Here is an 11,261-nt window from a genome sequence, read left to right as displayed (position 1 = left end):
CAGCCTTATATAATTGACGTTGTCAAAAGCCCCTGCCGCGTCAAGTGCAAGCCCTGAGGCTACTCGTGAGCCCTCTCTCCACGCACTATGGGTCTCTTCTAGTAAGAGATGGATTGCTAGTTCGCATGAGCGGCCGCGACGTCCTCCAATATGTTGCTTTAGTAAAAGATTATATTGCTCCACTAGATAGCTGAGATGTCTGGCTAATACTGATTCTAGTGCTTTGCCAATCGTGCTCAGTAACACTATTGGGCGGTACACCTTTAGATTAGAGTAATCAGGCTTTCCAGGCTTGCGAAGGATGACTATTGTCAACTTTCGGAAATGGTCAGGGCAGTATTGTTGACGTAGACATGCATTAAAGAGATTAACGAGATAGGCCTCGATAGTAGGGAGCAGCCTTTGTAGGACCAGATTGGGGATTCTATCTGGCCCTGGTGCTTTGTCGGGCTTCACATTGGTTACTGCCATTTGGACTTCGTCTAACGTGATTGGTGGCATCGTATACGGTTTGGGATATCTATATTGTGGCCCAATATCTGACAGATCTGCCTCCGGGGGCTCTAGGTGGAGGACCTCTCAGAATAGGGCTGCTTTCTCCTTTGGGGCTGTGTAACTCGTGTTATTGTAGTGTAACGTTGGGGTAAACGTGGCACGTGGTTTGCCCCTATTGCGGACCCAACGGGCAATTCTCCAGAATCCATCTATTGACTCTGTTGCCTGCTCAATTCGTTAGCAATGTAGATCTCGTGCGAGCTCATTGGTGCGCCGTTTCATCTCTTTCCTAGCCTCTGCGTAATCCTCCCATGCCTAATCTGTATTTATACAACGTGCGTGTCGTCTACACCTAGATACGTGGTGTTTAAGCTTCGCCATCTCTGAGGTGTAGCCCACTCGTGAGTAGATACTGATCTGTTTTGTAGGTGTCGCTTGCTCAGCTGCCTGATTGATTGCCTCAACTAGATAGCGGATCACCTCATTGATCGCCTTATTGTCATTGAGCTCCCTTGGGTGCCAATTGTATATATCCATCAGTTTAAGGAAGAGGTCCCAATCTGTTGCATTCTACTGCTTGCGAACCAATGGAGGAACACGTATAGCTGTAAGGTCAAATTGAGTGGAGATTGGGACATGATCTGCTCCGTATCACCACTCTGGCTTGGTGTCGCAGCTCACTACCCAGTTGGCTAGATTGTGTGATGCCTACACCAGATTAATTGTAGATTTAGCGTTAACCCTCTCGTACGTGATTATGCCTGGTGGCAAGAGCTGCTCGAGCCCATGCTTATCCATAAGATTAATCAATTTAGTGGCCTTCTTGTCAACATATCGGTACCGCGGGCCCGCCCACAGTGGGTGATGTCGGTTGAAGTCCCCCAATACAATATGCTACACCCTAGGTGCCATGGCAGTTTGTAGGGCGCTAATTACAGATTCCTCGTTGCTATTGACTCCTGGATTGTATACATTGTAAATATGGATGATTCCATGGGCGGCTATATGAAGTGTCAATGTGCTCAGATCTCTATTATGGTATTGGACCTCCCATGTGGCTGGATCTAGCCCTCTATTGACGTAGAAACAGACTCATGGGCGTTTCTTGTATTCTTCCTTGGGTGTGGGCTGCAGTAGGATATGGAAGCTGCCCTTGAGCGCTAGTGAGTATATTGTTAGTGGGTCGGTATGTTTGTTGATGTAGGGTTCCTGGATAGCCAGGATATCATAATTTTGCACCTCGCTCTCACCAAAGAGATGCATCTAGACCTCGTCCCGCGATTTCTAGCAGTTAGCCTGCAGGATTTGTAGTCGATTGGTATTACGATACATTACTGATTGTTAGCCCAGGTGCTGTCTTCAAGGTTTGTAGTCATTAGCGTATCAGCCTCCTGAGCTGGCTCGATTGGATCCTGAGAGGCTTTGTGAATTAATGGCTGGGTAAGTTCATCCTCAGATAAGTCATCGTCTGGGATTGTACGCACACTCTTACTTCAGCGGACAGTCCTAACAGCTTGTACATATGAAATTTCTAGTGAAGCAATATCTGATTGCAGAACCGGGGTTCCTAGTGGAGGCTTTGTATTCTGACGTGCACGTGTGTTATATATATATTTGATCTGGGTCTCAGGTCCTGTCTTAGGTTCAGGATTAGGATCTGCATCTATAACTAGATCTTTATCCCACTGCGCTCTCATAGGCTTTTTCGAGGATCTATTGGTAGGGTCACCTGATGTAGGGCTTATCGGCTCAGGCTCAGATCGTTCTGCCACTCGTTTTCGGGCAGCTGCTGCGCTCTTACTTCTTGAGTTGACAGATCAACGTGTGGTGGCTGTACAAGCCAGTGCGCGAGGACTTCGCTCTGTATTGGCTGCTTCAGCTGGTGTAGAGTCATTTGGTGAGATGGCTCCGGGCTGACTATTGCCAGGTCGTATCACAGGAGTGTGATATTGTAGGCTATATGTACGTCGTTGATGTGCCTCTGCGAGGCATATAGCTTGTATCGGGTACTCCCTCGCGTACGCAAAGTGTTTCGTATTGAGTCTCTTAGCAGGATCTTTGATATGGACATTTTCTGCGGTACAATTAGCACATTTAGCGTATTCTTTCTCTTTCGGTGTAGGGCAATCTTCTGTATCATGAGATCCAGCACAGTACGCGCAGCAGATCTGGCGCTGACAGTGCCTGGCGATATGTTTATACATCTGACACTTGAAGCACTGCTGGAGATTGGCTGCTTTGTCGTATATTGAGACATTGTGCTGTCTTCTCTTAATAATAAGGCCGCGTTAGATTGCAAAATTAGCAATCCTTTCATCATCAAATATGACTACAAGGTGGGCATTTATGAGCTTCTGTTCCTTGATCTTATACTCGCTTAGGAGCCAGCCCGTGTGTGTGACATTCATAGAGGCTAGAAGCTGCGCGAATACCGGAGTGTTCTCTGAGGTAAGCGTGGTTATGAATTGAGGCTGTTTGGGGTTGATATTCGTGTTAACGCCGTGTACGACGACGTCCCATGTACATTTTTGTATACGTGCTTCGTTTCCAAATGCCCTAATCTAGTCCTTCTTGCGGGTAAGCTGGTCGACGTCGTCCACTGTGCCTAGTAAGAGTATAATATCGCCACTAGGTAGTATATAGGCTACCGCAATTCGTCGATGTGCGATGGTGGTGTCTTAAGTGCTGTGTATTGCGAGATTTGCCTTCTCCACCACCTTATCCGGGAATCAACGTATCGGGTTGAGGATATTTAGATCGGTATGTTCCAGATAGACCTCTAGGTCCTCCTGGCTTGGATATGGGGTTGATGGCAAGCTTCCTCCACTACTCAATCCCACGCTAGGGACCGTGGGAGGGTTCAAGGGCACCTTACGTCCCCAGGCCTGTACGTACGACTCTGAGCTAGTTGTCACATGACTGAAGCTTGGAGAATTTTTCGCGGTACGTGTCTCTGGGGATGTTGGGTAGCATATTGCCTCCACCAGGCGGTTCGTGTTGCTTTTGGTCATAGTAATCTCTCAAGAGGCCTGAGATACCTCTTTCTGTGTCTTTTCCACGTGTAATTCGACCTTCGCGAGCCGCTGCACTAGTTGCTCATTCGTAGGCGTATTCTTCACCCTTCGAGCCAGATATAAGAACGCGTCAACCACAGAAGTAGAGAGCTCACGGGGCATGCCAATCTCCAGTGCTTCTTGGTGCTTCTTCAGTGCCTCGAGATCTTTGATGGCTGCAGCTACATATGCGCGTATATCAGGGTCATCTGCAAACCATGGTTCTGGCCACGGAGTGCCCTTTTTACCTCTTTTCGGGCCCATGCTTCAACCGCGTCGATTGAGCAGGCGAAAGTTGGTAAATATACTGTCAAGGAGGTCTATTTTCACTGAGATTCTTTCCAGCAGTACTTTTTACCTGCGTGGGTGCGTTTTCATAGGTGCGCGAGGTTTTTCTTACGTATAAATCTTTGAAGGATATAATAACGAACGTCTTAGACATGATTAGTCGTATATGCGTTCATAGTATATTCCCAAGCATAGGAGGGTTTACCAACAGGCTATGATAAAGTAGCCTAAACAAGGCTAAAGAAAAAATGCTAAAGCCACAACAAAGAAGCACAGAGCGAGCAGTTGGAGAGTCAAATAGAATGCAACTCCACCCTACTGAACAATTACTCCAGTGTTGTGATGTAGGTTTCGAAGAGCTTCGCTGACCGTACCTGCAATTTTGCAATCATGGAATAGCAAAAACCTCGCGCACCTATGAAAACGCACCCACGCAGGTAAAAAGTACTGCTGGAAAGAATCTCAGTGAAAATAGACCTCCTTGACAGTATATTTACCAACTTTCGCCTGCTCAATCGACGCGGTTGAAGCATGGGCCCGAAAAGAGGTAAAAAGGGCACTCCGTGGCCAGAATCACGGTTTGCAGATGACCCTGATATACGCGCATATGTAGCTGCAGCCATCAAAGATCTCGAGGCACTGAAGAAGCACCAAGAAGCACTGGAGATTGGCATGCCCCGTGAGCTCTCTACTTCTGTGGTTGACGCGTTCTTATACCTGGCTCAAAGGGTAAAGAATACGCCTACGAATGAGCAACTAGCACAGCAGCTCGCGAAGGTCAAATTACACGTGGAAAAGACGCAGAAAGAGGTATCTCAGGCCTCTCGAGAGATTACTACGACCAAAAGCAACACGAACCGCCTGGTGGAGGCAATATGCCACCCAACATCCCCAGGGACATATACCGTGAAAAATTCTCCAAGCTTCAGTCACGTGACAACTAGCTCAGAGTCGTACGTACAGGCCTGGGGACGTAAGGTGCCCTCGAACCCTCCCACGGTCCCTAGCGTGGGATTGAGTAGTAGAGGAAGCTTGCCATCAACCCCATATCCAAGCCAGGAGGACCTAGAGGTCTATCTGGAACATACCGATCCAAATATCCTCAACCCGATATATCGATTCCCGGATAAGGTGGTGGAGAAGGCAAATCTCGTAATACACAGCACTCAAGACACCACCATCGCACATCAACGAATTGCGGCAGCCTGTATACTACCTAGTGGCGATATTATACTCTTACTAGGCACAGTGGACGACGTCAACTAGCTTACCCGCAAGAAGGACTGGATTAGGGCATTCGGAAACGAAGCATATATATAAAAATGTACATGGGGCGTCGTCATACATGGCGTCAACACAAATATTAACCCCAAACAGCCTCAATTCATAACCACGCTTATCTCAGAGAACGCCCTGGTGTTCGCGCAGCTTCCAGCCTCTATGAATATCATACACACGGGCTGGCTTCTAAGCGAGTATAAGATCAAGGAACAGAAGCTCACAAATGCCCACCTTGTAGTCATATTTGATGATGAAAGGATTGCTAATTTTGCAATCCAACGCGGCCTTATTATTAAGGGAAGACAGCATAATGTCTCAATATACGACAAAGCAGCTAATCTCCAGCAGTGCTTCAAGTGTCAGATATATAAATATATCACCAGGCACTGTCAGCGCCAGATCTACTGCGCGTACTACGCTGGATCTCATGATACAGAGGATTGCCCTACACCGAAAGAGAAAGAATACACTAAATGTGCTAATTGCACCGCAGAAAATGTCTATATCAAAGATCCTGCCAAGAGACTCAATACGAAACACTTTGCGTACGCGAGGGAGTGCCTGATACAAGCTACATGCCTCGCAGAGGCATATCAATGACGTACATACAGCCCACAATATCACACTCCTGTGATACGACCTGGCAATAGTCAGCCCGGAGCCATCTCACCAAATGACCCTACACCAGCTGAAGTAGCCAATACAGAGCAAAGTCCTCGTGCACCGGCTCGTACAGCCACCACACGTCGATCTGCCAATTCAAGAAGTAAGAGCGCAGCAGCCGCCCAAAAACGAGTGGCAGAACGATCTGAGCCCGAGCCGATAAGCCCTACATCAGGTGACCCTACCAATAGATCCTCGAAAAAGCCTATAAGAGCGCAGTGGGATAAAGATCTAGTTATAGATGCAGATCCTAATCCTGAACCTAAGACAGGACCTGAGACCCAGATCAAATATACATATAACACACGTGCACGTCAGAATACGAAGCCTCCACCAGGAACCCTGGTTCTGCAATCAGATATTGCTCCACTAGAAATTTCACATATGCAAGCTGTTAGGACTGTCCACCAAAGTAAGAGTGTGTGTACGATCCTAGACGATGACTTATCTGAGGATGAACTTACCCAGCCATCAATCCACGAAGCCCCTCAGGATCCAATCAAGCCAGCTCAGGAGGCTGATACGCTAATGACCACAAACCTTGAAGACAGCACCTAGACTAACAATCAATAATGTATCATAACACCAATCGACTACAAATCCTGCAGGCTAACTGCTGGAAATCGCGGGACAAGGTCCAGATGCATCTCTTTAGTGAGAGCAAGGTGCAAAATTACGATATCCTGGCTATCCAGGAACCCTACATCAACAAACATACTGACCCACTAACAACATACTCACTAGCGCTCAAGGGCAGCTTCCATATCCTACTGCAGCCCACACCCAAGGAAGAATACAAGAAACGCCCACAAGTCTGTTTCTACATCAATAGAGGGCTAGATCCAGCCACATGGGAGGTCCAATACCATAATAGAGATCTGAGCACATTGACACTTCATACAGCCACCCATGGAACCATCCATATTCACAATGTATATAATCCAGGAGTCAATAGCAATGAGGAATCTATAATTAGCGCCCTGCAAACCGCCATGGCACCTAGGGCGCAGCATATTGTATTAGGAGACTTCAACTAACATCACCCGCTGTGGGCGGGCCCGCGGTACCGACACGTTGATGAGAAGGCCACCAAATTAATTAATCTTATGGATGAGCATGGGCTCAAGCAGCTCTTGCCATTAGGCACAATCACGTACGAGAGGGTTAACACCAAATCTACAATTGATCTAGTGTGGGCATCGCACAATCTAGCCAACCGGGTAGTAAGCTGCGACACCAAGCCAGAGTGGTGGTACGGAGCAGATCATGTCTCAATCTCCACTCAATTTAACCTTACAGCTATATGTGTTCCTCCATTGATTCACAAGCAGTGGAATGTAACAGATTGGGACCTCTTCCTTAAACTGATGGACATATATAATTGGTACCCAAGGGAGCTCAATGACAATGAGGCAATCAATGAGGCAATCCGCTATCTAGTTGAGGCAATCAATCAGGCAGCTGAGCAAGCGACACCTACAAAATAGATCAGCATCTACTCATAAGCGGGCTACACCCCAGAGATGGCGAAGCTTAAACACCACGTATCTAGGTGTAGACGACACGCACATCGTATAAATATAGATCAGGCATGGGAGGACTACGCAGAGGCTAGGAAAGAGATGAAATAGCGCACCAATGAGCTCGCACAAGATCTACATCGCCAACGAATTGAGCAGGCAACAGAGTCAATAGATGGATTCTGGAGAATTGCCCATTGGGTCCGCAATAGGGGCAAACCATGTGCCACGTTTATCCCAACGTTATACTACAATAACATGAGTTACACAGCCCCAAAGGAGAAAGCAGCCCTATTCCGAGAGGTCCTCCACCCAGAGCCCCCAGAGGCAGATCTGTCAGATATTAGGCCACAATATAGATATCCCAAACCATATACGATGCCACCAATCACGTTAGACGAAGTCCGAACGGCAGTAACCAACGTGAAGCCCGACAAAGCACCAGGGCCAGATGGAATTCCCAATCTGGTCCTACAAAGGCTGCTCCCTACTATCGAGGCCTATCTTGTTAATCTCTTTAATACATGTCTACGTCAACAATACTATCCTAACCATTTCTGAAAGTCGACAACAGTCATCCTTTGCAAGCCTGGAAAGCCTGATTACTCTGATCCAAAGGCGTACCGCCCAATAGCGTTACTGAGCACGATTGGCAAAGCACTAGAATCAGTGTTAGCCAGACGTCTCAGCTATCTAGTGGAGCAATATAATCTTTTACCAAAGCAACATATTGGAGGACGTCGCGGCCGCTCATGCGAACTAGCAATCCATCTCTTACTAGAAGAGACCCATAGTGCGTGGAGAGAGGGCTCACGAGTAGCCTCAGGGCTTACACTTGACACGGCAGGGGCTTTTAACAATGTCAATCATATAAGGCTGATACACGACCTACGAAAGCGCCAGGTGCCAGATGACCTGATTGGCTGGATTGAGAGCTTTCTAAGCAATCGCCGCACGTCAATCACACTCCTAGAGGGCAATATGGGGGAATTTCTAGTTAATACAGGCATTCCGCAGGGCTCCCCATTGTCACCAATCCTATTCCTATTCTTTAATGCAGATCTTATTGAGCAGATACTCGCCGAGTGCCCGGACATGATTATACTTGGATATATTGACGACATCTTCATCATGACATATGGGACCTCCGCCGCAGCCAACTGCCACACACTCACCAAAGTACACCAGGTTGCAGAGCGCTGGGAGAGAACACATGCCTCTAAATTTGCGCCTGCCAAATATCAACTTACCCACTTTTGGCGGAAGCACCAAATGGTGCCTAAGCCGAGTGGTAGGCTGGATGTACCTCTCATAATTAAGGGAGTAGAAATTAAGCCTACGGACTCAATCAAATATCTAGGAGTTTATCTGGATACCCACCTCACTGGGGAAGTGCACGTACAGGAGATGAGAAAGAAGGCTGCAAAACTGGTGGCGGGATTAAGCTCAATCACAGGATCGACATGGGGAACGCCCCTGGTTCATCTAAGGAAGATATACATGGCTGTCCTCCAACCACAGATCATGTACGCGTGCTCCACATGGTATATACGAGGTGGAAGAGGGTTCACCGGTGCGCAGCGAGCTGCAGAGCAAGCCATCCGATCGATCCAGGATCAGGCTCTTCACCAGATATCCGGCGCGTTCAAACGTACGTCATGACAGGCCCTAGAGGTCTGTCTCCATGTACCACCTGCAGAGCTCACGCTCGCAAAGCTGGCTGAGGAGGCCTGCCTGCAGATCATGACCTCACCACTTCGATCTACGCTTTACCAAATACGTGGCCAAGCCCACTGTAACGACCCATACACGTCACCACTTCATCGATTGGAAACAGCCATCGACCGTAAACTGGGGAGTGATACTAGTCAACGCATCGAGACAATCTACCCCTTTGTAGTACCACCGTGGTGGGAGCCACCAGAAGCAAGGATTGACAATACCCGTGAGGAGGCTATCAAGGCTATTAAAGCAATCTCAGGAACAGATACAACAATATAGTTCTTTACCGATGGGAGCGGCTTTGACAATGGGATTGGGGCAGCGGTCTACTCATCAATAGGACAGGCTTATAAGCTAGTAGGCTCATCTGACACACATACTGTTTATGCAGGGGAACTGGAGGGAATCAATGCGGCATTGGAAATCCTACTCCGAAGCCAGCCATGCGACGACAACCCACACGAAGCCACAATCTACACAGATAATCAAGCCGCAATACGCGCCACGTGCCAGCCAGGGCGGTCCTCTGGGCAGTATATCCTTCGACGGATCGTACGACACCTGGGCCTCCTACGCGACAACCGATCTCGATGGCGTGTACGACTACAGTGGGTGCCAGGCCACGAAGGGGTCCCAGGCAACGAGAAAGCAGACCAGCTGGCAAAGTTGGCTGCAGTCGAGGCGACACGGCATACACAGGAGAACGCCCGCATAGCCAGGATCAGCGCACCCAATCAGACTACACCACACGCCGCACGAATGTCGTATATTCCAAATCAGTCAACTATCCTTATGGCAGTGTGTCGCCAGAGGCTACATGCAGGCTTTGCAAAGAGGTGGAAGGAACAGTGGGAGCATGCCAACCATGGACGGCATCTCTATCAGATAATCAAAGCACCAACGAAGATGGTGTTGCAGCTGCACGAGGGATTACGACGGGCTTGGAGTTCAGTGTTAATCCAACTACAAACAGATAAATTAGCGCTACGCAGCTTCCTAGCGAGTGTACAGATTGAAGACTCACCTCAATGCGAATGTGGCCTTGGGGATCAGGATACGGCCCACGTCCTCATACGGTGTCCTACCCATATAAACCTGCGTATGGAGACTCTCTGGAAAGAAGCACGCGAAACAGATTATCGGAAGCTCCTTAGCGAACCTCAGTGGGTTCGGCAGAGTATTGAATTTATAATGCGGACTGGTCTATTAACGCAGTTCCATCACGTAACCCCCTTAACAACCACGCGCTCACAGTGAGTGCGACACTACCCTGATGAAGAGTAACCATGTTGATTCGGCTTGGACAGATCAGCCACTTGACACGTTTAGAAATAGAACCGGGCACCAAAACATAAATATCACGTCACCCCGCACCGAGATCCTTCACTCATTTTGTATATATACACATTTCCTTTGTTGGTTCGGCGTTCTGTTCGCTCGTTATCTGTTGTTGGTGGTCTTCGGATCTGGATACGGATACGTGTCGAGACTTTCGCGTGGAGTTGACTAAGTCAGCGTCAAGCCGGAAGCGTCTTGGCACGTTGACGTTGATTTATGCTTTTATACGGTAGTACGCCCGCTGCCCAATTAGAAGGCGCCGCCGGCCACTAGGCTTAGATGCGTGTATGAATCAATCAATCAATCAATCAATCAATCAATCAATCAATCAATCAATCAATCAATCAATCAATCAATCAAGATTTATACGTACAGCGTCCATGATGTTGTCTAACCGAAAGCCAACGCATTCGGTTTTGGGAGTCGGGTTTGGTATAGGGATGATTATTTCAATCACCAGGCTCCATTGCTAGTCTCTTGCTGGGTAACTAGTTATGATCACAATGGATGACATTGATTTTTGATGTTGAAATATGATCCGATTTCCCTTTTGGCAATAGAGTTCCCATCCAACCAATGATAAAAGCTTCTTTGATGAAAAGTGGGGCTGGAATGCATATCCGCGTGAATGATACGATCTGATTGGAGAGCTGATAGAAAGCCCTAATACTTGGTCAATAGTTTCTGCGGATAGAAGTTATCAGTGCTAAACCGCCATGTACATAGGTAGATATTTCCCACAAAAACTTGTGATTTTGAATTCAAACTGCGTATAATGACTCTGTTCAATGTTTATATTAGGCTTGGCCAAGTAATCATTTCGCTGTCAGTCGTGGAGCTGGGTGGTTTAACGATAAGGGTGATTTCCAGTAGGTAGCCAAAACATAGAGAAGGAAGGACT

General features: G+C 47.7%; 5 protein-coding genes across 5 annotated transcripts, besides 3 other annotated features; 3 read left to right on the top strand and 2 right to left on the bottom strand.

Annotated features, from left to right (window-relative positions):
• Nucleotides 1-1,719: part of a mobile genetic element that runs on past the window's edge.
• Nucleotides 618-1,203, bottom strand: TSTA_051970 (uncharacterized protein; the record flags this gene model as incomplete). Its single annotated transcript, XM_002485668.1, has 3 exons — nucleotides 618-720; nucleotides 856-1,006; nucleotides 1,151-1,203. Coding segments are annotated over 3 exons (307 nt in total), but the record flags the coding sequence as incomplete, so codon positions are not given.
• A 1,680-nt stretch (nucleotides 1,720-3,399) lies between the features above and the next one.
• On the bottom strand, nucleotides 3,400-3,812 carry TSTA_051960 (uncharacterized protein; the record flags this gene model as incomplete). The annotated part of the gene is made up of 2 exons (XM_002485667.1): nucleotides 3,400-3,495; nucleotides 3,534-3,812. The coding sequence occupies 2 exons, from the start codon at nucleotides 3,810-3,812 to the stop codon at nucleotides 3,400-3,402; spliced, it is 375 nt and encodes a 124-aa protein (XP_002485712.1).
• A 555-nt stretch (nucleotides 3,813-4,367) lies between these two features.
• TSTA_051950 (uncharacterized protein) lies at nucleotides 4,368-6,338 on the top strand (the record flags this gene model as incomplete). The annotated part of the gene is made up of 3 exons (XM_002485666.1): nucleotides 4,368-5,043; nucleotides 5,501-5,615; nucleotides 5,768-6,338. 3 exons carry the CDS (start codon nucleotides 4,368-4,370, stop codon nucleotides 6,336-6,338), a joined length of 1,362 nt encoding a protein of 453 aa, XP_002485711.1.
• Nucleotides 6,339-6,388: 50 nt separating this feature from the next.
• On the top strand, nucleotides 6,389-7,267 carry TSTA_051940 (uncharacterized protein; the record flags this gene model as incomplete). The annotated part of the gene is made up of 2 exons (XM_002485665.1): nucleotides 6,389-6,796; nucleotides 6,866-7,267. Coding segments are annotated over 2 exons (810 nt in total), but the record flags the coding sequence as incomplete, so codon positions are not given.
• Nucleotides 6,461-10,216: a mobile genetic element.
• TSTA_051930 (reverse transcriptase, putative) lies at nucleotides 7,559-10,279 on the top strand (the record flags this gene model as incomplete). The annotated part of the gene is made up of 3 exons (XM_002485664.1): nucleotides 7,559-7,807; nucleotides 7,865-8,951; nucleotides 9,414-10,279. 3 exons carry the CDS (start codon nucleotides 7,559-7,561, stop codon nucleotides 10,277-10,279), a joined length of 2,202 nt encoding a protein of 733 aa, XP_002485709.1.
• A 371-nt stretch (nucleotides 10,280-10,650) lies between these two features.
• Nucleotides 10,651-10,720: a microsatellite.
• Nucleotides 10,721-11,261: the final 541 nt, after the last annotated feature.

Source organism: Talaromyces stipitatus, genomic scaffold (genome assembly GCF_000003125.1).
Source record: "Talaromyces stipitatus ATCC 10500 scf_1105507295515 genomic scaffold, whole genome shotgun sequence".
Taxonomy (NCBI): domain Eukaryota; kingdom Fungi; phylum Ascomycota; class Eurotiomycetes; order Eurotiales; family Trichocomaceae; genus Talaromyces; species Talaromyces stipitatus.
The sequence above is the reverse complement of the archived record's forward strand: the minus strand, read 5'-3'. Positions and strand labels throughout refer to the sequence as shown.